The 25,239-nt window shown below is 46.5% G+C and overlaps 1 protein-coding gene across 1 annotated transcript in view; it reads left to right on the top strand.

Moving 5' to 3' along the window:
- MYO3A (myosin IIIA) overlaps window positions 1-25,239 on the top strand; it is a 1,274,985-nt gene that overhangs the window by 303,333 nt on the left and 946,413 nt on the right. Inside the window, exon 7 of the mRNA XM_069211361.1 lies at window positions 10,212-10,277. Within this exon, the coding sequence (XP_069067462.1) occupies window positions 10,212-10,277 (66 nt within the window). The remainder of the gene's footprint in view (window positions 1-10,211; window positions 10,278-25,239) is intronic.

Raw genomic sequence — 25,239 nt, 5'->3', positions numbered from 1 at the left:
GGAGAATTACTAAGTGCCGGAGTGCGGGAGCACCGGGTCCCAATGGTATCCCTGCCGCCCTGCACAAAGAGGACCCAGATTTTGGGGCAAAACATCTTTCAACATTCTATAATTGCATTCTTGTTACCAACATCATCCCACAAGAATGGAGAGGCTCAGCTATCACCCAATCACCTAACGATCCAGCAAATTACCGATTAATAGCACTCCTAGACGTTGAATCAAACTTCTTTGCAGAAATTCTCTTAGAGGAGCTTGAAATCTGGGCTAATGCCAACAACCTGATCCTGTTCAACCAAACTGGATTCTCCACAGGGGGGGGCACGACTGCAAACCTCATGGCCGTCACACTATTATTTGACCAATGCCAACGTGCCAAGAAGCCCCTCTTTCTTTCATTTATAGACCACAAAGCTGCATTTGATCGAGTAGAAAGAGGGAAACTCTGGTTTCTCGCAGGTTGGGGCATTCCCTCCCAGTTGTTGAAAGCAATAGTCCTTCTCCACACAGATACCTGGGTGGGGGTCAAACTGGGTGGTGGGACGGACTTTTCCAGGAAAATTACCACTCTTCAGGGTCTGCGCGCAAGGATGTGTGCTTGCACCCCTCTCTTCAATTTATTTTTGGCTGACCTACCGGCAGAACTGGACAAGGTGAACTCAAATTCACCAAGGCTGGGACAAACTGCCATGACAAGCTTGCTGTATGCCGATGATCTCATTCTTTTCAGCCACACTAGAATAGGCCTGCAGAGGCTACTTAACGCAACAGCTGAATTCTCTGGAATAAACAGTCTCCTTATTCATTTGAATAAATCAAAAATCATGTCCTTTAAGATGACTGGACAGATGGGACATCAGTGGTACTTGGGTAACAATAAGTTTGAAGTAGTGCGTGAATACAAATACCTAGGTGTTCTTCTTGACAGTAAAGGCTCCTTCAAACCCCACCTGGAGTCCCTTAGTCTGAAATCCACCTTGCTTGCATTCGCATTCAACAGCATTAAAAAAGCAACTGGTTCTTCAACCTATCTGCCGTTATTAAAGGTAATTCAAGCCAAATTAATAACAACAATCACATATGGCAGCGAAATTCTAAGAGGCCGCGGCGATGACCACTTGGACAAAATGATCACTAAGCTCTTCAAGAGGTTGTTTAGCTTACCAAATTATGTTTCACCGGCCCAAGTTCGCCTAGAACTTGGCTTGGTAAGGCAGTCTCTAGCAAGGAAAGGGGCGTTTATCAACCTAAGCCATAAACTCAAGGTAGCAAAAGAAGGCTCACTAAGCTCTCTTATTTGGGTGGAATTGACTTCGGATACAACTTCAGCCTTCTGACGCTACCTTGAGTCCTCCTTGACAACATTGGGCCTGAAAGATCAACTACTCCAACTCAGCTCTCATCAGATTGTCAAACGTGCAACAAAAGTAAGTGCTAAGTCTCTCTCACATCTTCAGGATAGAGAGGCTTTATAGAAACGCACCCACACCTGGTTGGTGCTATCATCATATGGCTCTCTAATCCCACAACTATATCTGGGGGCAGCAATTAATCCACGGACTAAAACAGCCTTTATGAAATATCGAATGGGCTGCCTTCCAACATATGCCCACCTTCCAAGGTGAACAAGAGTCCACATGACTGACACCTGTCGATAAATCGGGCAGGCTCTGGAAACGCTAATCCATCAGATATGCCTATGCAAAGGCACCACGACAGATCGTAACTGGCTCTTACGAACAGTTTTGCTTCAAAGGGTACTGTGCAGAGGCAGACCGGTGATATTGGCAGGCTTCAAAGGGGACGACGTACAGCACAGCTGCAGACAAGCTAAATTCTTGGATAATCAGTCTGCAAGCAACATCGTAGCAATCCGTAACTTAGTGGAAACACTTTCACCCAAACCGATTTTATTACTGTATTTATGACTTCCTTTTTTTTTATTGTCTTCCCTTCTTTTTTTCCCTCTTCTTTTCTCTTTTCTTTTTCTATTTTCTTCGTGTAATGGTTTTTATTGACGAACACATGTTCAAATAAAATACATAAAAAATACTCCCTTGAAGTTTGTGAGAGGGAAGACTGTCCTTCGAACCGAATGTTATATGCTACTCTGGAGACTACCAGCAGAAAAGGAAACAGTAACTGAACTTTTGTCTGTGGTCTTGAGGAGAATGAACCCTATCCCTCATTGAAACCTGAGTTCTAAGTCCTAGGAAATGTCTGATATTAATAGCATCAGCACAGGGGACTTATGACGTTTGCTGCATGTTGTAAAAGTTAGCATATTTGCTTTGAACAATGTATTTTGAAATACCAACATTATTGCAAGTGAGTAAGAGTCTGTTTTTGGACAAAAGGCATTTTTATTTTTCCAAAACAAAACTTTATTGAAACGATTTGCTTGACCGGCATTGGAGTTTTGTAATCTAACAAATTGCTTTCCCTTGGTGGCTGTTTTTGAAAAGACAAACACGCCACTGGTGTGCCTATAATTATGCACTGCATTTCACTTTTTTAATAGCTCCTTTTAGACCTGGCATCCTTGGTCTGGTTTCACTTGCCTTTTTGCCTCTGCCTCCTGTGTTTTTTTTTTACTGTGTGCTTGATTTCGTTTTTGCTGGTTTTGGTACTTGGGGCCCTTTACCACTGCTGACCAGTGCTAAAGTGTTTGTGCTCCCTGTGTCAATTGTGATTATGATTGGTTGTCCATGATTGGCATATTTGATTCACTAGTAAGTCCCTAGTATAGTGCACCTTGTGTACCCAGGGCTTGTATATCAAATGCTAATAGTGGGCCTGCAACACCGACTGTACCACCCACATGAGTAGCCCTGTAAACATGTCTCAGACCTGCCATTGCAGTCTGTGCTGTGTGTTAAACTGCCATGTCGAGCTGACAGGTGCATCCACTTGCCAGGCCCAAGCCTTCCCTTTTAGTACATGTAAGGCACCCCTAAGGTTGACCCAAGGTAGTCCCATGGGCATGGGCATGGGCAGGGTGCAGTGTATTTAAAAGGTAGGGCATGTACTGGTGTGTTTTACATGTCCAGATAGTGAAATACTCCTAAATTAGTTTTTCACTATCTCTCCCATAGGTTAACATGGTTATTTCCTTGAAATATCTCTTAAATGTAATTTCCCATTGGGAGCGGATAGAGATGTGGAGTTTAGGGACTCTGAATTTACAATTTAAAAATACATCTTTTAGTGAAGGTGTTTTTTAAATTGCGTGTTTGAAAATGTCACTTTAAGACAATGGGCATTTTCTTTCTTGACCATTCTGTGCCTCTCCCTGGCTGTGGAGTACACGTCTGGGTCAGGATGACAGTTTCGCTGGTTGTGAATTCACTCTAGACAGTCACACAAAGGGAGCTGAGGTGTGCCCTGCATATCCTGATGGGACTTACTTCCTGGACTAGAGTGGTGGTAGGGACTGACACTTGCATCTGAATAGGGTTGTGTCTGTCCTTACACAATGCAGTCTCCAACTGCCAAAATGTGTCTGGGATCAGGGAAGTAAATGCAGGGTCTTGTGCACTACAAAGACTTCACTTTGAAGTTTGCCCTCTTTTAAGGCAGAAATGAGCATAAGTGTTGGACCCAAAGCCCCAGACTTTTAGAACACTTATGGATCAAGAAGAGACTATGCTAAGGAGAAGAGCTGAAGATCTTTGAGGAGGAGTACTGCCCCTTTGCTGTGTGTGCTTTGCTGGGCTGGCCTACAATTGCTGCTTTTGCTTTGGAGAGGACAAAGACTGGACTTTGCTGTGTGTCCTGATTGTGAAGTTTCTCCAAGGGCCTGGACTGAGCTTGCCTCCTTTTAAGAAATTTCAGAGACATCAAAGACTTTACCTGCCAGCCCTTGGGTTCTCTTGCTGAGGACCCTGACTTGCAAAGAGGTACCCACTCCATTTCCTCAGCCGTGGGAGTGAAATCTGGCATAAAACAAGAAGAAACAGGCACACCAGATGCATCCAGAACTGGCACTTCTGCCCGACTTCACGTCGCTGCCTACACCAGAGGAGGTGGTCCCTGCTGAAGTGCGAGGAACATGACAACACAGGCTCGACGCTGCTGCATCGTAAGGAACCAACATCTCACTGCTGCCTCCGAAAGGAACCGATGTCTCAAATTCCCTGCGTAGCAGTAAGAAACTGACCACTCCTCACCTCCCTGGTAGCAGTACGGAACCTAGACTGCACCAGCTCCAGCGACACCTCACCTCCCTGACTCCGTGCCACATCTCTGGCTCTGCCTCATTTCTAAGGTACTGTGCCTGTGTGACTCCGTGACCGGTGCTTCACACCCTCACAAGTGGTGTCGGACTGTTGGGAACAAATCTGTCATGGTGCCATGATAGCATCAGTTGGAGCTATTGTGTTTTTAAGCACTTTATTGGGATTTAATCTTTAAAATTCATCTTTGCTTGTGTATGTTGGATTTTTGTTGTTTTGGTCGTGTTGTACTTACATAAATATTGACTATGCTTCTAAACTGGAGTGGTGTCCATCTGTAGTGTTTTCACTGTGTTATGCGTAAGGATACAAATACTTAACACATTGCCTCTGAGATAAGCCTGACGCCATGTGCCAAGCTACCAGGAGGGTGAGCAGATTTTATCCTAGGAGTGTAACTAGAGTGAGGGTCCCTACTTGCACACGGTGTAAACTGACTGGCAACTAGAGACCGCATTTCTAACAGCTCCTGATACCTACATCAGATTTTATTCATTTTGTTCCCATTTGTGTTATTTGAGTGCTTGTAACGAAATTAACTTGGGAATTTTATCATTGTTATTCCCTAACTTAAATTCTGTGTTTGGTGCTGCTGTTCATATACTCTTTCATACACTTTCTATGAAGGAAGCCTGACTGCATGTCAGTGATGCAGCCACGATTCCTCACGGAAATGGGATTTTAGTTTGGAGCCCTACATTGTTTAACTTTTGTGGGAGTTCAGCCACTGCTCACATCTAGATGGCGTACACTTGCGTCGTTTATTATCAATACAGATTCCTACACAACACCTCACCTTTAAAGCCCATGTCTAGCCACAATTAGGAGAACATATAAATATATCTACAAAAATAAAAAACTTTAATTCTGGGGAGCCCTTTAGCAAATAAAGCTTATTCTGCAGCCCTAAACATGTTGAACTACAGTGGAGATGAATGCTGTATGTACATTACAAGGAATCTAGCAATGCTTCCAGTATATGTAAACATTCACACCTTAATTAACAATTATAAAGGACAGTCATAGCCAAGGAATGCTTGGTGTACCAATTTATTGCAGTTATTAGCTATACAGGGCCTTTAATTAACTAATTAATTCACCCATCTAGTCAATATTTATTTAATTCATTTTAAAAAGAGACACATAGAACAGGTTGAATGTGTAAATAACTATGATTTATTTCAAGTAAAAATCAGCATCTGACATATTTGAGTAGAAATTTTCACATCAATATAAAGCTATTGCAGGAAACCAATAGCAATTAAATACAGGAAATATTTTGCAAGCGCTGCTTTGTCCAGAGGGGATTGGCCGGATCTTGGTCTTCCACAACTGATGTAACCATTGGTGTCAACTAAATGTTACGTAATGTTATAGTGTTTATTAGGTGCTTGTTACCCTAAGACGGAGTGTCCCCACTCTAGGCTGTAAGGCTACGAGAATTACACAAGAAGAGACTATTAGGATGCTTTAAACAGCCAGGTTTTGAGTTTTATTCGGAAGGTCAGTTTTGACTTTTCCTGCCTCATGTCAAGAGGGAGTGAGTTCCACAATTTGGTGGCCAGAAAGCTGAAGCAGCGCCCACTCATCTGAGCTCTTTCCACCCTTGGCACAGACACAAGTTGGCTTCAGATGATCTGAGCCACCTATTAGGACTGTAGGACGTAATCAGAGTATGGAGGCAGCGAGGACCTTTAGTGTTCATGATTTTATGGCAGAACAAAGGGCTTTGAATGATACTCTTTTATTAATCAGGAGCCAGTGCAATTTCATAAGTGCTGGTCGCAGAGAAAAGTGTCTAGGGATATTCAGGAGCAACCAGAATGCTGCCTTTTGTACTCTCTGGAGCATCTTCAATTTACCTTGGGTAGCACCAAGAAAGAGTATGTTACAGTAGTCTAATCTGGAGACCAGAAGTGTTTCTGGCTGCTTCTGGAAATATTCCCTAGCTAGCTTGGATATCCTGGTTGTCAAATGTAAGATTGCTATCAAATTTCCCAGGTTCTTTATTTTTGGCTTTCGAGTTGCAGCTGAGTCTAAAACATCTGGCCACCACACTGTGGACCAAATGGATGGCTGTTTCCCCTTAATTAGTACATCAGTAGTGGCTGAATATTAACCATTATTTCAGTGTGAAATTCTGCACAAAATATATTTGTGAGAAAACAGGGCTGATTGCAGAGGCCCCATAACTTTTTGCCCCCATTTTCCACTTTTTGCTGGTGTTTTCCTGACTTTAAAGGTGCCCTGGCTACTGCTAACCAGTCCCAGGGCCTGTGCTCTGTGTAAAATGGATATCCAAATTAGGCTAATTATAATTGGCTAAGTTAACCTACCTATAAGTCCCTAGTATATGGTAGGGCATGTAGGTTTAGGGACCACAGCATAGGTGGTGCACACCTAGGTGCACTGCTGAGGTGCCCAGTGTCATCTTAAAAGCAAGCCTGACTTGCTGGCTGCTTTTAAATTAAAGTTATATGCAAATTCGACTTTGGAATTAAAGGTACTTCCAAAGTCTTAAACTACCTTATTTTTACATATAAGTCACCCCTAAGGTGTGCCCTAGGGCTGGGTGCCATGTAACTATAAGCAGGGACTTTATAAAAATAGATTTATAAGCCCTGGTGAGGTAAAAACAGCCAAATTCGTTTTTCCCTCATTGAAGTAAATGGCCTTCATAGGCTAGAATGGGCAGACTTTATTTTAAATTTTAAAGTCTCCTTAAATGTTACATACCAAGAATTTGGTATCAAATTGATTGTTATAATAAATCCCACAACTTCCAGTTGTTGGATTTAATATAACTAGTGCAGGTAAAAAGTTTAGACTTTACCTAAAAAGTTGCCAATTTCAGCTCTGCATTGTTTTTGCTGCTGTGCTCGGATTGGCCAGCCTGCAGCAGCTTCTGAGGTGTGAAGTGGCCTGACTCCACACAAAGGAATGTGCTTGGGGGAGAGAATCTCCCCTCAGCAGATGGTGAGGCAGGAAGGGGGAGGGCGGCCAAACTGGTCTTCAAAGGCAGAGAAGGACATTTGAAGCACCCAGCAACACCCCCACATCCTGCAACCCCAGACAATTAGGTGCCCCCTTGATTAGATTAGGAGAGGGCAGGAGAGGGGTGTGTTTATGATTTTTAGCCACACCAGTGGATGGGCTCAGCCAGATGTAACCTCCAAAAATCAGATTCATCCATGTTGGATTTTTAGAGACTGTTGCCTTCTGGGATGGATTTTTGCCACACTTCCCAGGAAGTGGTCATCACAGGGGGACGACCCTGTTCCTGATTGGAGAACCAGGGCCCCCCTGCTTTTCACCCAGAAGCAAGGATAAAACTGGCAGACCTGCACCCACACCTCAGATCCCCTCCAGAATTCAACAAGAAAGGAACTAAAGAAGAAGAAGGACTGCCCTGCTGGACCCCTGGCCTGCACCTGGACCCTGTACTCAGAAGGACTGCACCAGCTGCACACTTGGGCTTCACCACAAGAAGGACTTTGCCTGGCTTCAACTGGTTCAAGGAGGGACTCCCTGTTTGCTACAGGTAAAAAATTGCTAACCAGAGTCCCCTGCACCAACTCCTGAAGAAAGCGACCAGCTGACCACTGTCCAGTGGCCAAAAAGGAGTTTGCGCCAGGTGCATTCTGGGAGTTGAAGTCCGCACCCCCCAAGGACCATCACAGAACTTCTGGACCCTTGGGGTGAGCTGTGGACCCCAAAAGAACCTTAAAATAACATCTGGGTGAAGCCCCAGAAGTTTGGAAAAGATTTGAGAATTTTTGGAAAAAAGCTCCAGAGAGGGACCGACCGCCGCGGAAATTCTAGCCGGCTTGCCTCAACCGCGACCCGGCCTGACTTCGTGGTTCGTCCCGGTAAAGAAAAACATCCAAAAAAGAGACTAAGTCCGAACGTAAAAAGTTGACCGGGACCTCCCAGCCATCGTATCCGAGAAGGGCTCCATGGACGTCGGATCAAGATCCAGGTTTACCCCGGTCGAAGGATTTTCATCTCGAAAAAACGACTAAGTCTGAAGGTAAAAATCACCACCGAGGAAACCGACTTCGCGTATCCGGACAAGGGCTCCAGGAGGTCGGATTCAACTGGCAGGTTCGTCCCGGTGAAGAAAAACGTCAAAATAAAGACTAAGTCAGAAGGTAACTTTTTAACCGAGGCCTCCCGCGACCTGTAGCCGAGCAGGGCTCCATCGCGGTCGGCCTGAAAGTTTGACTTTGCCCCGGTCCTGGTGCAACCAGATGACCCGATTGGCGCTTTTTGTTTCTAAGCGCTAGAAAATAATAATACTTTAAAAATTCATATCTCCGGTTCCCCTGAACCGATTTTAATCGTTTTTGTGTCATTTTAAAGATAAAAATATAAGCTATTTTTATAAATTGGTTTTGGATTTTTAAACTGTTTCCTGTGTTTTATTTAATTACTGTTTTGTGATATTTGAATGCTTTACACTTTTTCTCCTAAGTTAAGCCTTGACCCTCGTTGCCAAGCTACCAAGGGTTGAGCTGGGATTAATTTACTGAGACCTAACTGTACCTATGTGGAGGTTAGTGGCTTGTTGCTAGGTGTAGGTACCTACCTGCCCTACCAATAACCCATTTTCCAACAATATTGCTATGGCAGCAATATTGTATAAACATCATAATGTGAAATACCTACCACAGCTTTGAGGGGCAAATCAAAAACAGGATATGATAAAATAGAAAATTGGTGAACCAAATAAGCAAGCTGTGCAGTCCTCTAAGTGCTTACTATCGACACATGCTAGGTCTGGGTTTGAATGATGTATGGATGTGTTTTTCAAATTCTGCTTGGATACATCTTTGCATTTTTTACATTCCCCTTGCTTGTCTGTCCATTATTTTACATGGCTTCACTTGCTGTATTTTTTACTCCGTACTGCAACCACTATTTCTGATAGGATTACTGACTAACTGAACTGAAATTCAAAAAATGTCAGAGAAACAGTGGCATGTATCTGACAATAGGGTTAGACACAGTGGCAACTCAACTGCAACTATATTGATGATGGCTTCTGAGCAGAAGGTGAGCAGCTACAAGTAAAATCCTAACTCACAATACGATGAGCGGAGTACCACTAATATCAATCTGCTCATGTGGTGGCCAGTGCATTTATTGTGGGGCCACTCAGAGCCCTCTTGCGGCACCAAGATTCGAGGTATCAAGAGCTGCAATGTTGGGTGGTTTTCCTTAGGACGTAACCACTGGCCTTGATTTTATCAAACTACATGGAGTGCAGAGATTCTCTTTAAAAGTTAACAATAAAAAGGAAAAGGATAATAGAAATTGAAAGACGAAAAGGTGAGCATCTGGAGGAAGAGTAAATGGGTGGGGAAAGAAAGAAACGAATAACAACACAGAAAGGTAAAAAATATAGCAAAAGTACACGATTTAAGATCTGTGAGGAAAGTTACCTGTGAGAGGTGGGTGCTCCATTAAAACCGTATGTTACACCAATAAATATATTGTTGCTAACTCACAGCTGTAGGCATCTCACTTAGGTGTAAGGTTTAAAATGTTTAAATTTTTTTTTAAACTTGACGGCATACAATACATTCGGTGCCAACACTGGTATTTTATCTGCACACTTCTTTCACAGCTTTCCTTAGCTCCCTGCTGGAAAACCTTCAGTCACTGATTTTCTAACCATTTGTCCATGTGATCTTGTTTGATTTTGGTTCTGAAGGAAGGCCAGATTTGTATATCTAAACTGTAATTCAAGCTCAATTAATATGCAATTTGTTAGAACATTTGATTTTGTGTGTAGTTGAGTACTCAAAATGTTACTGAAGATCTGATTGGTAAGAAAAAATGAGAAATTGTCACAGAAATGGTATGACGTAAATAAAGTATAGCCCTCACTGATTCTATGTACTGGTTTCTTTTTTGCACTTATGACAAATCTTTTTTTTTTTCTTTTTTTTAATTTTGTTTAAACCTGTACAGAAATCCACCTCCAACCCTGTGCCAGCCAGAGCTGTGGTCAGCAGAACTAAATGGCTTCATTAGCAAGTAAGTACATAATCACACTTCTGAATGTGAAAAAAATACTGCTTGGTTCAGATATCCTTGTTAACATGGCCTTCATGTGTTCTGGAAGGTAATTTTTACATTGCGATTCAGTCTACTCACAGCATATGACACTTTTTGCTTTATCCTTTTTACATGGGCTGTTGTTCCTTTTTTGTTGGTTTACTGGCTTCTCCAACCAAAGCCCAATTGTATACAAAAGCCTTGCTTGCATTTTTCATATATCCCTGTCTTCCTCATATGGTTTATAATGTATATTGTCTATATATCTTTTTTCAGCCTTGAAAAAGTCACTTTTGTGACGAAACATGTCGGCTATCAAGAACCTGTTTGTAACAACAATAAAAATTCCACTTCTTATAAGTTTCAACACACTCTTAAAATTTCAGTGTATATGTGACTGTCCATTCTTTTACTCAAGTGTGAGTGTATGCGGAGGGTATCCATCGTATAGTTATTCATATTGGTTGTGGACCAGTACGATATGAAGCTCTGGTAGTAGGGCTTTATTATCTGACCAGCACCAGTAATAAAGACAACTGTTTAGTTTACATTTTCCACTACATTTCCAGAACAGTTCCTGTGTGGAGGTGCAGGGTGTTATTCTACTACTACCCCTTATTGTTCTGATTTTATATATATATATATATCAGATCATCTGCATACAAAATATTTGACAGTGGCTGGCCACCAAGGCTTGGAGCCTGGGACACCATGGTGTCCAGTTCCGTGGAAAGATCTGAAATACATAATTTGAAGAGAAGAGGTGCCAGAACGCATCCTTGTTTCAATCCAGTAGACGTTTTCACTTCTCTTGACAAGAGGGTTCTACTCCCAGTTTTGATCTTAACCCATGTGTCCGAGTATAACAAGATTTTGCCCATAGCCTAGCATGTGGTACTCAGTCAAATGCTGCCTTATAATCAACAAAGCACATATAAAGGGTTAGTCCAGGTGCCAAAAGATTTGTTAATGTACCTTGGCTCTTTGTGAACCCAGCTTGATTAAATGGGAGTCTGTTAGTATCTTGCATCCATGCTCTCAGATCATTAAGTATTAGCGTAGAAAAATATTTAACATCGGCTTCCATAAGCATGAGTAAGTGATAGCTACTTGTTGATGATGCAACCTCTCTCTTAAAGATGAGATGAATCATTGAACCTTTCCAGCTTCCAGGAATAATACATTTTCCCAAAAAGGATTTGAACATAGCTGCGAAAACGGTTACCCATCTTGAAGTTAAGTGCTTAAATAGTGCTTGGGGTATCCCGTTGGGGCCTGGAAGGCAGTCAGGCCGAGATTGTTTCATAATCTTCCACATTTCCTCCAGTGTGTATTCTAGCTGTGCCAGCAGGTCATTTACTACAACCTTCAGTAACTTCTGAATCCGACGTACCATTCATCAGGTAAAGAGATGCATACTGGGACATATGAGAGCTATAGACAGTCAAGATCCATCTTATCCGGTAGCCAGGCATTTTTAGGTATTCCATAATAATGATGGAAAATTACTTAAATGTTTTTGTAGTGATCACATACCCCAGAAAGAAAGAGGAGGAGACAGGGTATTAAAACTAAGGTGTTCAGAGTCTCAATACATCATTGATCTTCAGACAAAAATACCTTTTGGACTCAATAATGAAGAGAAGTTGGCCATTCATTTAGGGTAGCTAGAAGTTAGATATAAGTATCAAGGTATGTAACACTGTCTACCCATATAGGGCTTTAATTGTTGGGAAACAGTATAAGATGGCAGCTGCCATTGAACTTTATTTTTAGCGATTTGAGCTTTGTGCCTTTTCATTATTGTTGAGAGAGTTGTAGCCCAATTATGAGTATTTAAATCTATGACTCGCTGCCGGACGCCGACACTGACAAAGGTTGCTTGTGGAAACACGTTTGTTGTTGTGAAAGACCGCGTTCTAATAAAGAACATTGAATCCTTCCCCGAGAGTGCGGACCCTTGTCTTTGGATATATATATATATATATATATATATATATATATATATATATATACATACATATACACATACACATATAGATCCTAGTGGCAGGTGCCACTAGGTAGTTATAGTTAGGACCATGTTTTCATAGAAAAAAATGTTTTTTGACTTGCCTACATTTTTGGCACCGTTTGACGAATCTTCATGAAATTTTTTAAAAAGTGCTGTGATTCTTGTTGTGCATGGAACGTTTCTGGGTGATCTGTCAAGTGGGGGCTGAGAAAAAAGAGGGGGGGAGGTCAAAAAAGTTGTGTTTCCCAAGTTAATTCCCATTGGACCTTTAGACATGACTACAGCCCAAACCATTGGATGGATTTACACCAATTTTGATACAAAGCTGGCTTTTGGTACGTAGATTGTGCTTTGGCTTATTTGGTGTAAATCTATTTGGTAGTGTTTGAGATATTAAAGGGAACACAAATGTGTATACCTCTGGCTGTGACGACTCCACAAAGATTAAGAGCTTGTGCCCGGCAAATGCACAGCTCTGATTGGCTGGCAACATTTCAAACCAGGAAGTGTTGGCAGCCATCTTGGTACTCTGCTTCAGTCGAGTCCCACAAAAAATGTTTTAAAAAAAGGAAAAGGGGCCAGGGTAGAGACACCCTGATCCCATAGCTGTGTTGAATTAGTTACCTTAGGGCACAAGTTATAGTTACTTGAGATGACTCTAACTATAACAGGTGACTTTCTATGGTTTTGCCATTCAAAATGTGAGACTTATAATGTCCCTGTAACCCTTGGTTTTCTAAGTGAAATTCTATGTTTTTTAAATTCTATTTCCTAACTACAACATCCCTGTTTCTTTTGTTTTTTCCTGTGAAATATATATTTATTTATTTTTTTAACAGAAAGTAATTTACATTACTGTACATTATTTCCACCATCGCCAAGCACACCCTGCAGACGTGCGTGGTGGCAGTTAGCCACACCAGCCCCTGCTGCCAAACCCCATAACCATCCATCCCCACACTGCTCATGACCTTTTGCCGCAGGTCCACAGGACTCCCCTCTCTCCTGGCTGATTTCGCCCCCGGGGACCCCATCCCCATTGCCCCGATTTAATATATAGATTTTTGTGGGGGCGGGGCCATGTGGCCCCCCTCCCCAGGCTGATGTCGGCCCAAGGGACCCCATGCCCCAAAACCCACCCTTCTAAAAAAAAAATATAATAATAAATTTGGGGGGTAGGGGACCTCCTCCAGCCCCAGGGCCCAGCTTTGATATATTTCTTCTTTCTTTTGGAATGGGGCCACACGGCCATCCTCCACCCGTTGATCTAGGCCCTGGGGACCCCATCCCCCGGGGCCCGGCCTAAACATTTAATTTTTTGGAGGGGAGGGGGTGACGTGTGGCCAACCTCCCCAGGCTGATCTTGACCCTAGGCACCATCTCCTGGGGCCCAGCCATGTCGCCTAGCTGCCTGAAAACCCCCGCTGTCGGCTTCTCGCAGCCGGCTTCTCACATCCTAAGGGAGCTGGCATCGCGTCAAAGAGAGGGGGCTGCTAAAGATGCAGCTCCCACTCTGTGAGAGCAAGTTTTTACCTCTGTTTCCCTGCCTGTATGTCTGAAGGCAGGAAAACACAGGAAACCTCTGCTCCCAGCTGCTGGTACTGGAGTTTTTGCTCTGACTTGGTGGGAGCTGTCAAAGCAGGAGCACGCCTCGGGGTGGTGGTCCCCAGTGCCATCTATGGCTCCTTGAGGGGCGCGGTCCCCCTCGAACCTAAACCGCCCCAGGGAGGTGATAGTCCTCAGGGCTTGGGGTCCGTGATGGACCCCCTTCATTGTTTAAATTAAGCTCTGGGGAGGTAACAGTCCCTGTGGCTGTGGATGGAGGGCTGTGTAGCCCCCCCTTAAATTAGATGAAGAGCCCCAGGGAGGTGGTGGTCCCTGCGGCTGCGGGGAGCTATGTGGCTCCCACACACATCATTTGTTTGGCCCCGGGGAGGTGGTGGTCCCTGGGGCTGCAGGGGGGCCATGTGTCCCCTCATTCACAATGTATTTAGCCCAGGAGAGGTGGCCATCCATGGGGCATTGGTGGGCCCACTTGTGTTATAACATTAATAATCCCAGGGGAGGTGGTGATCCCTGGGGCATAAAGATGCTTACGCCTATTTTAACATTCCCCTGGGACCTGGCCCACCCTGGTGTTTCATTAAAACATGCACAAGAGCCTGCGCTTTAAAAAAAAAAAAAAAAAATTGCAGCGAGTTTGCAATGTTGTTGCGAATGTTCAGCAAAAAAAATCAAAAAGTGATTTTTAGCCCTGCCAGGATTCATCTGGGTCCCCAGCACCAGAACTAAGGGGTCAGGGTGTCCCTACCTTGGCCCCTTTTCTTTTTTTCAAATTTTTTGTGGGAAGTCCCATGATGGTTGCCAGCACTTCCTGGATGAATAAACATAGTTTATTATCCTTTCGTTCTGAAAGGCTTGCAGCTTCTGCTGCTGGAGGGGGTGTCTCCTTCGTTAGAGCGGAGGAATGTCGCCCCCCCTGCCAGCAGCAAAAGCTGCAAAACCTTTAACCAACAAAACAATAATATTATTGTTTTGTTTGTGAAAGGATGGGGCCACAGGGGTTACGAGCAGTGAGGGGAGTGCACTGTTCACTCCCCTCGGTGCGCATGTATGTTTGGTTGGCCGTCTCGGGTCGGCCAAACACACATGCGCAGTAGGCTCTCTTCAGCCTGGCAACACAGTTGCTGGGCTGGAAAGAGCCTGCATAGGCACCCATTCTGCCTGGGAGCACCCTGGCTGGGTGCCCCCAGCCATCCTGACGCTGCTCTGAGCAACATCGGGATTGACTGTCCACCGACAGACTGGACAAAAACAGCCACAACAGCAGAGAACTCTTCAGCATCGTCAAGGAGTTCTCCAACCCCAGCGCCAGCGCCAACGCCGTCACGCCCTCACAGGATTTGTGCGAACTTTGTTCCATCGCAAGATCAGCGACCTCCACGACAGCTTCGGACACCAGACCCAACCAAACACCACCAAACCCGCATCCCCGGCCATCACCCTCAACAACTGGACCCACATCAACACGGAAGAAACCAAATCCATCATGAACTCTATCCACTCCGGTGCCCCTTCGGACCCCCACCCGCACTTCATCTTTAACAAAGCCGACGACATCATCGCCCTGCACCTCCAGACCGTCATCAACTCTTCTTTTTCTTCTGCTACCTTCCCCGAATGCTGGAAACACGCCGAAGTCAACGCCCTACTAAAGAAACCTACGGCTGACCCGAGCAACCTGAAAAACTTCCGCCCCATCTCTCTTCTGCCTTTCCCAGACAAAGTAGTAGAGAAGACCGTCAACAAACAGCTGACCACCTTCCTGGAAGACAACAACCTGCTCGACCCCACACAAACCGGATTCCGAACCAACCACAGCACTGAAACCGCCCTCATCTCAGTCACAGACATCAGAACCCTGATGGACAACGGTGAAACAGTCGCCCTCATTCTTCTCGACCTCTCGGCTGCCTTTGACCCCGTCTGTCACCGCACCCTAATCACCCGTCTCCGCTCCACTGGGATCCAAGGCCAGGCCCTGGACTGGATCGCCTCCTTCCTCGCAAACCGTTCCCAAAGAGTTTACCTCCCTCCGTTTCGCTCAGAACCCACCGAGATCATCTGCGGCGTACCTCAAGGCTCATCACTCAGCCCGACACTCTTCAATGTCTACATGAGCCCCCTCGCCAACATCGTATGCAAGCACGACATCATCATCACCTCCTACGCCGACGACACCCAACTTATACTCTCCCTCACCAAGGACCCCGCCAGCGCCAAGACCAACCTACAAGAGGGTATGAAGGATGTCGCAGATTGGATGAGGCTCAGCCGCCTAAAGCTGAACTCTGAAAAAACGGAAGTCCTCATCCTCAGCAACACCCCGTCTGCCTGGGACGACTCCTGGTGGCCCACGGCACTCGGCACCGCACCGACCCCCACAGACCACGCCCGCAACCTCGGCTTCATCTTGGACCCTCTTCTCACCATGACCAAGCAAGTCAACGCCGTGTCCTCCGCCTGCTTCCTCACCCTCCGCATGCTCCGCAAGATCTTCCGCTGGATCCCCGCCGACACCAGAAAAACCGTGACCCACACCCTCGTCACGAGCCGCCTGGACTACGGCAACACCCTCTACGCCGGGACCACAGCCAAACTCCAAAATCGCCTGCAACGCATTCAAAACGCCTCGGCCCGCCTCATCCTCGACGTACCCCGCAGCAGCCACATCTCCGCACACCTGAGACACCTGCATTGGCTCCCAGTCAGCAAAAGGATCACCTTCCGACTTCTCACCCACGCACACAAAGCCCTCCACGACAAGGGACCGGAATACCTCAACAGACGCCTCAGCTTCTACGTCCCCACCCGCCTCCTCCGCTCCTCTGGCCTAGCACTCGCTGCTGTCCCTCGCATCCGCCGCTTCACGGCGGGTGGGAGATCTTTCTCCTTCCTGGCGGCCAAGACCTGGAACTCCCTCCCCACCAGCCTCAGGACCACTCCGCTTTCTGGAGACTCCTAAAGACCTGGCTGTTCGAGCAGCGATAACCCCCCCCTTTTCCCCTAGCGCCTTGAGACCCGCACGGGTGAGTAGCGCGCTTTATAAATGTTAATGATTTGATTTGATTTTGGCTGTAGGTCAGGCTGGGGGTGTGTGCCTGACTACAGCGAGGAGACGGAGGAGCGGAGCGCGGTAGTAATATATTTTAATATATTTTTTTATAATTTTTACCCCCCCCACCCATCCTTAACCCCCGCATGCTGCCCTGCCCCTTGTCACCCAAGCAACCCGCTATGGTGTAGAGGCCATAGTTAAACTTGCTATCTAGCAGGTGTTCCCAGCACTAGTCCCAGTACCAGTTATAGATTGGCTGCACTTAAACGGTACATGCAGTGTTCAGACGACATGTCATTCTGGCTCAGTACAGAGAAACAGGGGGCATGAAGAAAGGTTAGAAGATACCACAACTGGCATGTTATACTGCACTACTTCTGTCCACATCTCTGCCTGTGAAACTGTAGCTCCATCCCACTAGCTAAATAGTCTTGCAATTCTTTCCCTTTCTGACATCAAGCCTGAAAAACATATTCTCGCACAAACCTCTTTGCCTCTGTACATTGATCATTCCAAAGCCATGCTGCCTTTTGAGAGCATTGCCATATCTGATAAAAAAAAACATAACAAGCAAAACTAAAGCACGGGCCTTGTCAAAATAACAGAACAAGCCCAACCCAAGAAAATAATGACAAGCTATTAAAAAACAAACAGGAAAGACTTAAACATGAAACTACTCAGCATACCTATCAAGAACTGCAACAGGCACATTAGTTAGATGTTGAAGCTTGTACCAATAAATCATAAAGAGTAAAAACCTCCATGCATTTGATTCCACAAAAAGGTAGAATATATATGTCAGTTTTAAATGTTAATAATGTAAACATAGTTTTAAATAATCGTTCAGAATGTGGTAGGCAGGATCAATCTGGCAGTAGTTGCCACTGGGATCCCGAGAGATGAAACCTCAATTAACTCTTTCTGGTGGGATGCTGTACTCAGCAGGCTAAGAGCGTTTCCAGCAAGCCCAGTACCAGCAACAGTGCACCAGGAGCAGCACCGGAAGCAGGGCCATTTTGCAGGGGTTTAAACATAGAAATTGGAAAGACTGGCTCAAGTCTCCTGAAAGGAAATACTTTGCATTTTGATGGTGTTCACCCCTACCAAGGTTAATGCAGAGTAAAAAGTCATCACCCACACTGCCTGACAGCCCAAACTACTTTTCAGTGCATGAACAATGCATACATGATTGAAATGGACAACAGTGCTAACGGCTGAAGGAGGCTGAACCATTGCCCTCTACTCTGTATGTTGTTCTGTTGACTGCTCCAACATTTGAATGATGCACACTGAGCAATGGCTGAAGAGGGCTGACCCATAGTCTCTCTATATGTATTACTTTATTTAGGTATTATCAAGTATGCATTTCAAGAAATCTGTCAAGACAGCTATAGCTATTCTAACTTTAAACCTGAAATTTGCCAAAACCAATAGAGGCGTCAAAAAGGTTCAGTGATCGGCATAAAAAGTCAAATGTGCCAAACAAAACATTAAATGCTAGATAAGTCACATAAGTCTCTTTGTAACAGCACACCAAACTCTGACCACTTCTTTCTCTAACCTTACATGCTCTAAAATGAGCTGTTTAAGTAAACAAAATAAGTTCAGTCCTACATACATGTGGGCCTTAGAAACAATGAACCTGAACTGCTGGTGAGGATGGAATCTGCAGGCAATAAACAGCCTGCGAATATCACCATAAAGAAAAGAGAATGATTTCAGAAGCATTGTGGTAGATCCCAGGAACACACAAAGTGTGGGAAAAATGATTCAAACTGAAAAAGAGGGAGCATAGTGTCTTATATGAAGTAAAGATTACATATTCATGTGATGCTTCTGCTTCCATTGGTATATTAAAACTTTTGTTCAAGAAAAAACAGTTTCACTTAGACTGATGACTCTGAGGGGAGTATATTAATTTTGCAATTATTTAGGCCATGTCAGGAGTGACATCTCAATAGATTCGTTGGAAAAAGTAGCTGCTGGCACCATAGGCGTTCTGAGATCCACGGGGAACACTGCAGATCTTTTTTTTTTTTGATAAACAAGTTTTATTGTTTTGAGAAAAATAATAAACCAGCAACAATGAACAAAAACAGTGATAGGTCAGGCAGAGCGCAATTACAGTTCCATATGACATTGTATACGAGGTTAAGGACATTAGTGATTATCAAACAGATAGATACCATACGGGAAGTCAAAGTTTAGAACTGTGGGATTTGTCCATTGCCTTGTTTCCAGTACTGCCGTCTTGGCCAGGTTCCCATCTTCTATTATAGTAGCAGGTCTACCCATCTCCCCCATATCTTTTCAAATTTCTGGGGACACCCTCTAGAATCATAGACCACCTTTTCTTGGGTCGCACACCAGTCTACCCCTTTCTTCCATTTATGGAGTTTTGGGCCCTCGGGGGAGACCCATGTTGCTGCTATGTCCCTTTTAGCTATCAACAGGGCTGTGGCTACCAGTGCTCGGTGAGCCCGTGTTCCTCTCATGCCCTCCATTACGCCCAGCAGGACTAATTTGGCAGTTCTTTGTATTTCACCATTTAAGACTTTCTCCAGCACTCGAAACACTGATTCCCAATAGGACTGAATCACTTGACATGACCAGACCATGTGGAAAAAATCTGCAGGTTCAAGCAAGCATCTTGGGCATTGGGCCGAGGGTCGTAGACCTGCGCGGTATAGCCTAGCAGGAGATAAGTACGCACTGTGCAGGTAATAGAATTGCACTGTGCGGAGCTTGGCCGACACTACTAAGGACCTGGGTGCCATCAGTGCTTCCCTCCATTCTGTGTCTTCTAGGGCTCCCACCCATGCATCCCATCTGGGTCTAATGAGGTTCACGTCTCCAGGGGCATTGTTAACTAGCATTTTATAGATTTGGGAAACCCCTTTTCCTCCCAGGTTTCCCATGAGTAGTTTGGCTTCTAGCGGGTTAGATTCTGGTAGAGAACTTGCCGTCGGTATGTGGGTTTTTAAAGCATGCCTGAGTTGGAGATATTGGAAGAATTGTGTTGGGGCTAGTTGAAAATCTCTCCTTAAGTCTTGAAAAGATTTCATGGAGTCCCCTGCCCACACGTCACCAACCAGGGAGATGCCCACCAGATCCCATTCCCGGAATCCCTCTAGAGCTGCAGTTGCGCTTAACCATTTCCCTCTCCACAGTGGTGTTTGGTGTGTAACAGTGGTATTCCAGTGGGTGTATCTCAGGGCAGCTCGCCATGTCTGGAAAATCACTTTGGTAACTTCTCCTATCTCTCGGGGCAGGGGATTCCCGTACATGATGTCTAGAAGGTGGGGAAACCCTAGGGTCTCCAATTCTACTCGGTAGGCTGGGTCTCCCCATCCCCCATTAAACCAGTCGTGTATCACTATTAATTGGGAGGCTAAGTAGTAAAGGTAGGGGTCTGAGGCACCCAGGCCTCCATCGTAAATCCCTCTTCGGCAGTGGTGGGTCCCTACGCGGTGTCTGGTACCCCTCCAGAAGAACAACCCTGTAGCTCTTTTAAGGGCCTTGAACCATGAGCGGGGGATGGGTAGGGGGAAGTTTTGAAAGGTGTAGAGGAGCCTCGGCAAAATCATCATCTTGTATAAAGCTACTCGGCCCATTATGTTTAGTGGTAGAGTTTGCCATTTCTGGAGATCTGTTTTTATGCGTGACAGTAAGGGGGTCACATATTTAGCCCAGGTCAGTTCTGGCAGCAGTGATACCCAGATGCCCAGATATTTAAAGCTTAGTCGACGCAATGGTATATGTTCCTGCCAGTCAAAACAGTCTTGTGAGTGTGCCAACGGAATTAGTATGGATTTAGCAGGGTTCATTTTCAGACCTGAAGCTGCTTCATAGCGTTCCAGTAGTCTGAGGCATCTCGGGCCTGTTACACTAGGTTCCTCCATGTATAGCAAGATATCGTCTGCATAGAGCGCTATTCTGTCTTCCTGGGATTGCTTCCATCTCCAGCCGCTATATATTGGGTCGGATCTCACCATCTCTGCCAGAGGCTCAATGGCTAAGGTGAATAAAAGGGGGGATAGAGGACAACCCTGTCGTGTGCCCCTGTGAATCTCTAATGTTGACGACAGAGAACCGTTAACCTGCACCCGGGCAGTGGGGTTGGTGTATAGTGCCTGAACCAAGCGGCAGAATCTAGGGCCCAGGCCCGTGCGTCGGAGTACCAACAGGAGAAAACCCCAATCAACAGAATCGAAGGCTTTTTCAAAGTCAATGAGTAAAAGGGCAAGGTCTCGGGTCAAACAGCCGCGTTCGGCTAATGCTATGTGTAACCGGCGGATGCAATGCCGAGTGCTGCGAGTGGCCATAAAGCCGCATTGATCTGGGTTTATAAGTAGAGGAAGGATCTTTTTAAGACGGGTGGCAAGGATGGTTGCAAACATTTTTATCTCTGTATTGATTAGCGAAATTGGCCTGTAGTCGGCACAGAGTAGTGAGGGGGGTTGAGTCTTAGGTAGCACCACAATGGTAGCTGTGTCTAGTTCTCTGGGGAAGACACCACTGTTGTCCACCTCCGCGAAGAGGTTCAACAGGTATGGTATTAACTCCACTCTAAAGACCTTGTAGTATTCTGCAGGGAGTCCGTCGGGTCCCAGTGTTTTCCCCGCGCCCAGGGCCGAAATGGCCATTTGGATTTCTTCTGTGTCGACAGGTTCGTCTAAGGCCTTTGCTTCTGTCTCTGACAACCGCGGGAGGGGAGTTTCGTCTAGTAACTGTCTGGCTACATTCATATTGACCCATCCCGACGCTTGATAAAGAGTTTGGTAATATGTGGCAAAGGCATTTGCGATTTCTGTGTGTTGAACGACAGTGTTTCCCTCGCCATCCCGAATTTCGGGGACTATCCTGGAGGCTTGGTGGTGAGATACCAGCCAATGTAGCATTTTACCGGTCTTGTCTCCCCAGCCGTAGATTTTTGCAGTACTAGCTCTCCATATGTATTTAGCCGATTCTAGGGATTGGTCTCTTATTTCCTCTCGGAGCAAGTTTATTTGTCTTGTCATTTTATCTGTCGAGCTTACATCATTCTTACTTTCCAGGTCCACGACTCTCAGCTCCAACTTTTCAATGTGTTGGGTTCGAGTACGTTCTTGGATCCGTATCAGGTGTTTGGCCCTTCCTCTTAGCACCGCCTTACCCGCCGCCCACAAAGTACCTGTGGATGACACCGACCCTTCGTTCAGCTCAAAATATTCTTTTATCTCCTCACGCAACTGTTCCACATAACCTTGGTCTTGGAGGTACCATGCATTTAGTCGCCACATTGGACGAATCTGGGATTGAGTGTGACCTATACTGAATCGGAGTGGAGCGTGGTCAGAGATTCCCCTCAGCAGTAGTTGAATGTGGGAGAGAGCTGCGCAGTCAGTGCCCGGAAGAAGGACCAGGTCTATCCTGGATTGTGAACCGTGAGCGGCTGACTTGTGGGTAAACTGACGCCGTCTTGGGTGCCATACTCGCCAGGCATCACAGAGCCCCGTCGCCGAGAGCCACCCCCTGAGCCCTGTTGCCATTGTGTGTCTATGCGTGGAGATTGGGCCTGTCACATCCATTGTTGGGTCTGGGGTGGATTTAAAGTCCCCTCCTATCATTGTGAGCCCTGGTGGTAGATTTAGAAGCAGTTGGGAGAGATCATCTAAAGTTTTCCGAACCAAAGTGGGGGGGACATAGGTGCTGACCATATTGATCGTATTCCCTTAAATTTTCCCTGTAATAGCTATGAATCGCCCATGTTGATCTCTTCGTGTTTGAATATTTGTCATGGGGAAGGATCTATGAAGAAGAATAGCCACTCCCCTAGAGCCACGGGTGAACCCGGCGTGATAAATGCTGTCAAAACCCCTACGAGCCAGGAAGGGACATTTGTCTCCCTGAAGATGAGTCTCTTGTAACCGAAGCACATCTGGCCTGTGTCTATGTACGTACGTGAGTACGGCGGTGCGTTTTATTTTATCTAGGAGCCCGTTGACGTTCCATGAGATAACCTGTGTTTGGCTCATGGGGGGTGTGTATCTAAAAGGTGTTCATCATATTCGCTTGGGCCTATCTCCAGTGGACCCCGAAACATGGGAGAGCCCTCGCCTAGTCTCTGGCTTTGTGGAGTGTGTGCTATCCCATGGTCAGTTGAGTCCTTATGGTTTTTCTTCTGTCTGCTAGACCTAAAAATTAAACATGTTGGTGACCTAAACGCAGCACCGGTGGCCTGTACAACTCGGCCTGAACTCCCTGGCCCCCCAACTCCCTCCGCACCCCATACTTCCCCCCAGAAGCATCTGTCACCCATATAACCACCTCCCGTCTAGAACTGGTGAGGTGTACTCTAAACTGATGAGGTAGCGGTAACTGTAGTGATGGTGGACCCCTCCACTTTCGGATTGATTCTAAAAATGTGATGATAATAATAATAAGTTTGTCTTGATTTCTGTGCCCCGCTAGTCCGTTAAAGACTCCCCTCCAAGTGTCTCTCAGCACTAGCGGCTTCACAGCACCGGGCTGTGCGACAAGTCTGAGTCCCCCAGGGGCCCAGGCCCGGTCCGCCTCTCGCCCACAGAAACGGGGCTGTTTCCGGAGCCCCCGAGCTGTGGTCAGTACGTAGATCTCGCTGTTCTGCCCGGTGAGATCCGGGCGGTGATTTTGCAGGGGACCCCGTTGGTGCCCCACGTCGCCGAGATCTTGTGCGGCGATGTCCGTCCAGCCGCCGTCCCCCAGGCCGGCCCGGCCCCGGATCCCGGGAGGGGCGCACGCCTCCCCCGGAGAGGCCCAGGGGGATCTCCTCTGTCAGCCAAGTCCAGGCAGCAGTCGGACGGTCAAAGAATTGGGTTTGGTTGTGATATACCACACAGAGTCGCGCTGGGAACAGGAGTCGATATTGGATATCCATGGCTTTCAATTTTTGTTTCACCTCCGTGAATGAGCGGCGTTGTTGTTGAACTTCTCACGTATAGTCCGGGAACAGAAGGACCTTAGCACCGTTGCAGGTGAGGTCTCCTTTTGTACGTGCCTCTTGCAGAATCACGTCCCTGTCTTTGAAGTTAAAGAGGCATAGTATCACTGACCTGGGTGAGGCACCCGGCGGGGGTTTAACTTGTAGGGCCCTGTGGGCTCGTTCAACAGCGAACCATGGTGTGAGACGGTCGGTGGGGATCCAGGAGTGGAGCCAGTCTTCTAGATATTAGACAAGAGATGTTTCTGCTGTGCTTTCAGGAAGGCCCACCAGGCGAAGGTTGTTTCGTCTTGACCTGTTCTCAGCGTCTTCGGCTCTCCTATGCAACTCTGAGGTACGAGCGGTCAGCGTGGAGACCTGGGCCTTGAGGGCGGCCACATCGTCCTCTACCGTGGAGATCCTAGATTCGGCCTCTGTGATACGAGCTGTGGCATTGCGGAGGTCTTGTCTGACTAGGGCCACGTCCACTCTAACTTCCCCAATTTTAGATTCGACGGCTGCTTGGGAAGCCTGGATTGCCTGGAGTATTGTTGCTAAGTCCCCGGATGCCACCTGATGTTCGTTGCTTCCACCCGGGGTCCGGTCCTCCGACCGAGGCCCAGCGGCACCCGTGATGAACTGGTCCATGCGGGTCTGGGCCGTCGTTTGTCGCGCAGGTCTGTCTTTGCCCATGCTGAGTCCGGTGTGGCCCCGGTTTGAGATTTCAATATCTGGGTATGCGGGTTTTTTTTTGTGGGGTTCCTCCATGAAATTTAGCAGGATCTAAGGCTATCTCTCTAAGGGGGCTCCGACTTTTGCCGACCCGTTGTCTCTGGCCCCGGCCCTGGCCCCAAGCATTCCCGGGATGTCGGACCCAGGTTCCCGGGCGTGCCGAAGAGAAGGTGGAGGAGGCGGTCTCAGCTGTCCCCCTTCAGCAGCCTCTAGGCCCAAAGCATTTCCAAGCAGTAGGCCAGCCCCCGATCTTCCTCCCTGGGCCCAGTTTATGTGTCACTGCCTCCCGATGTTCCGGCCTCGTGTACCGCCAGTCGGGGGACCCTCCGTTCGCCCCTCAACGGGCCTTTCCCACCGATGTCATTCCTCAAAAGCGGGAAGGGGGAGAGAAGAAGGATTCTGGTTCAATGGTCTCTGGATGACATTCTCTGGCCTCGGCATAGATCCGGGCGGCAGGTAGGGGCGAGCGCTGGCCGGCGTCCTCAGCGGCTTTGGCCTTAATTATTGCTGGCCGGGCTCGCCCGAGACTCACTGTTTGTCTCTCGACGGGGTTCCCCCCTAGATGTCACGTCCCACAGGAGAGGGGGGGGGGGAACGAAGGAGGGCTCCGGTCTCTACGGTATTCTTCCAGGCTGCG

The sequence above is a fragment of the Pleurodeles waltl genome, chromosome 10 (assembly GCF_031143425.1).
Source record: "Pleurodeles waltl isolate 20211129_DDA chromosome 10, aPleWal1.hap1.20221129, whole genome shotgun sequence".
In the NCBI taxonomy this organism is placed as follows: domain Eukaryota; kingdom Metazoa; phylum Chordata; class Amphibia; order Caudata; family Salamandridae; genus Pleurodeles; species Pleurodeles waltl.
Note: the sequence above shows the minus strand (reverse complement) of the source record. Positions and strands in the feature narration are given on the sequence as shown.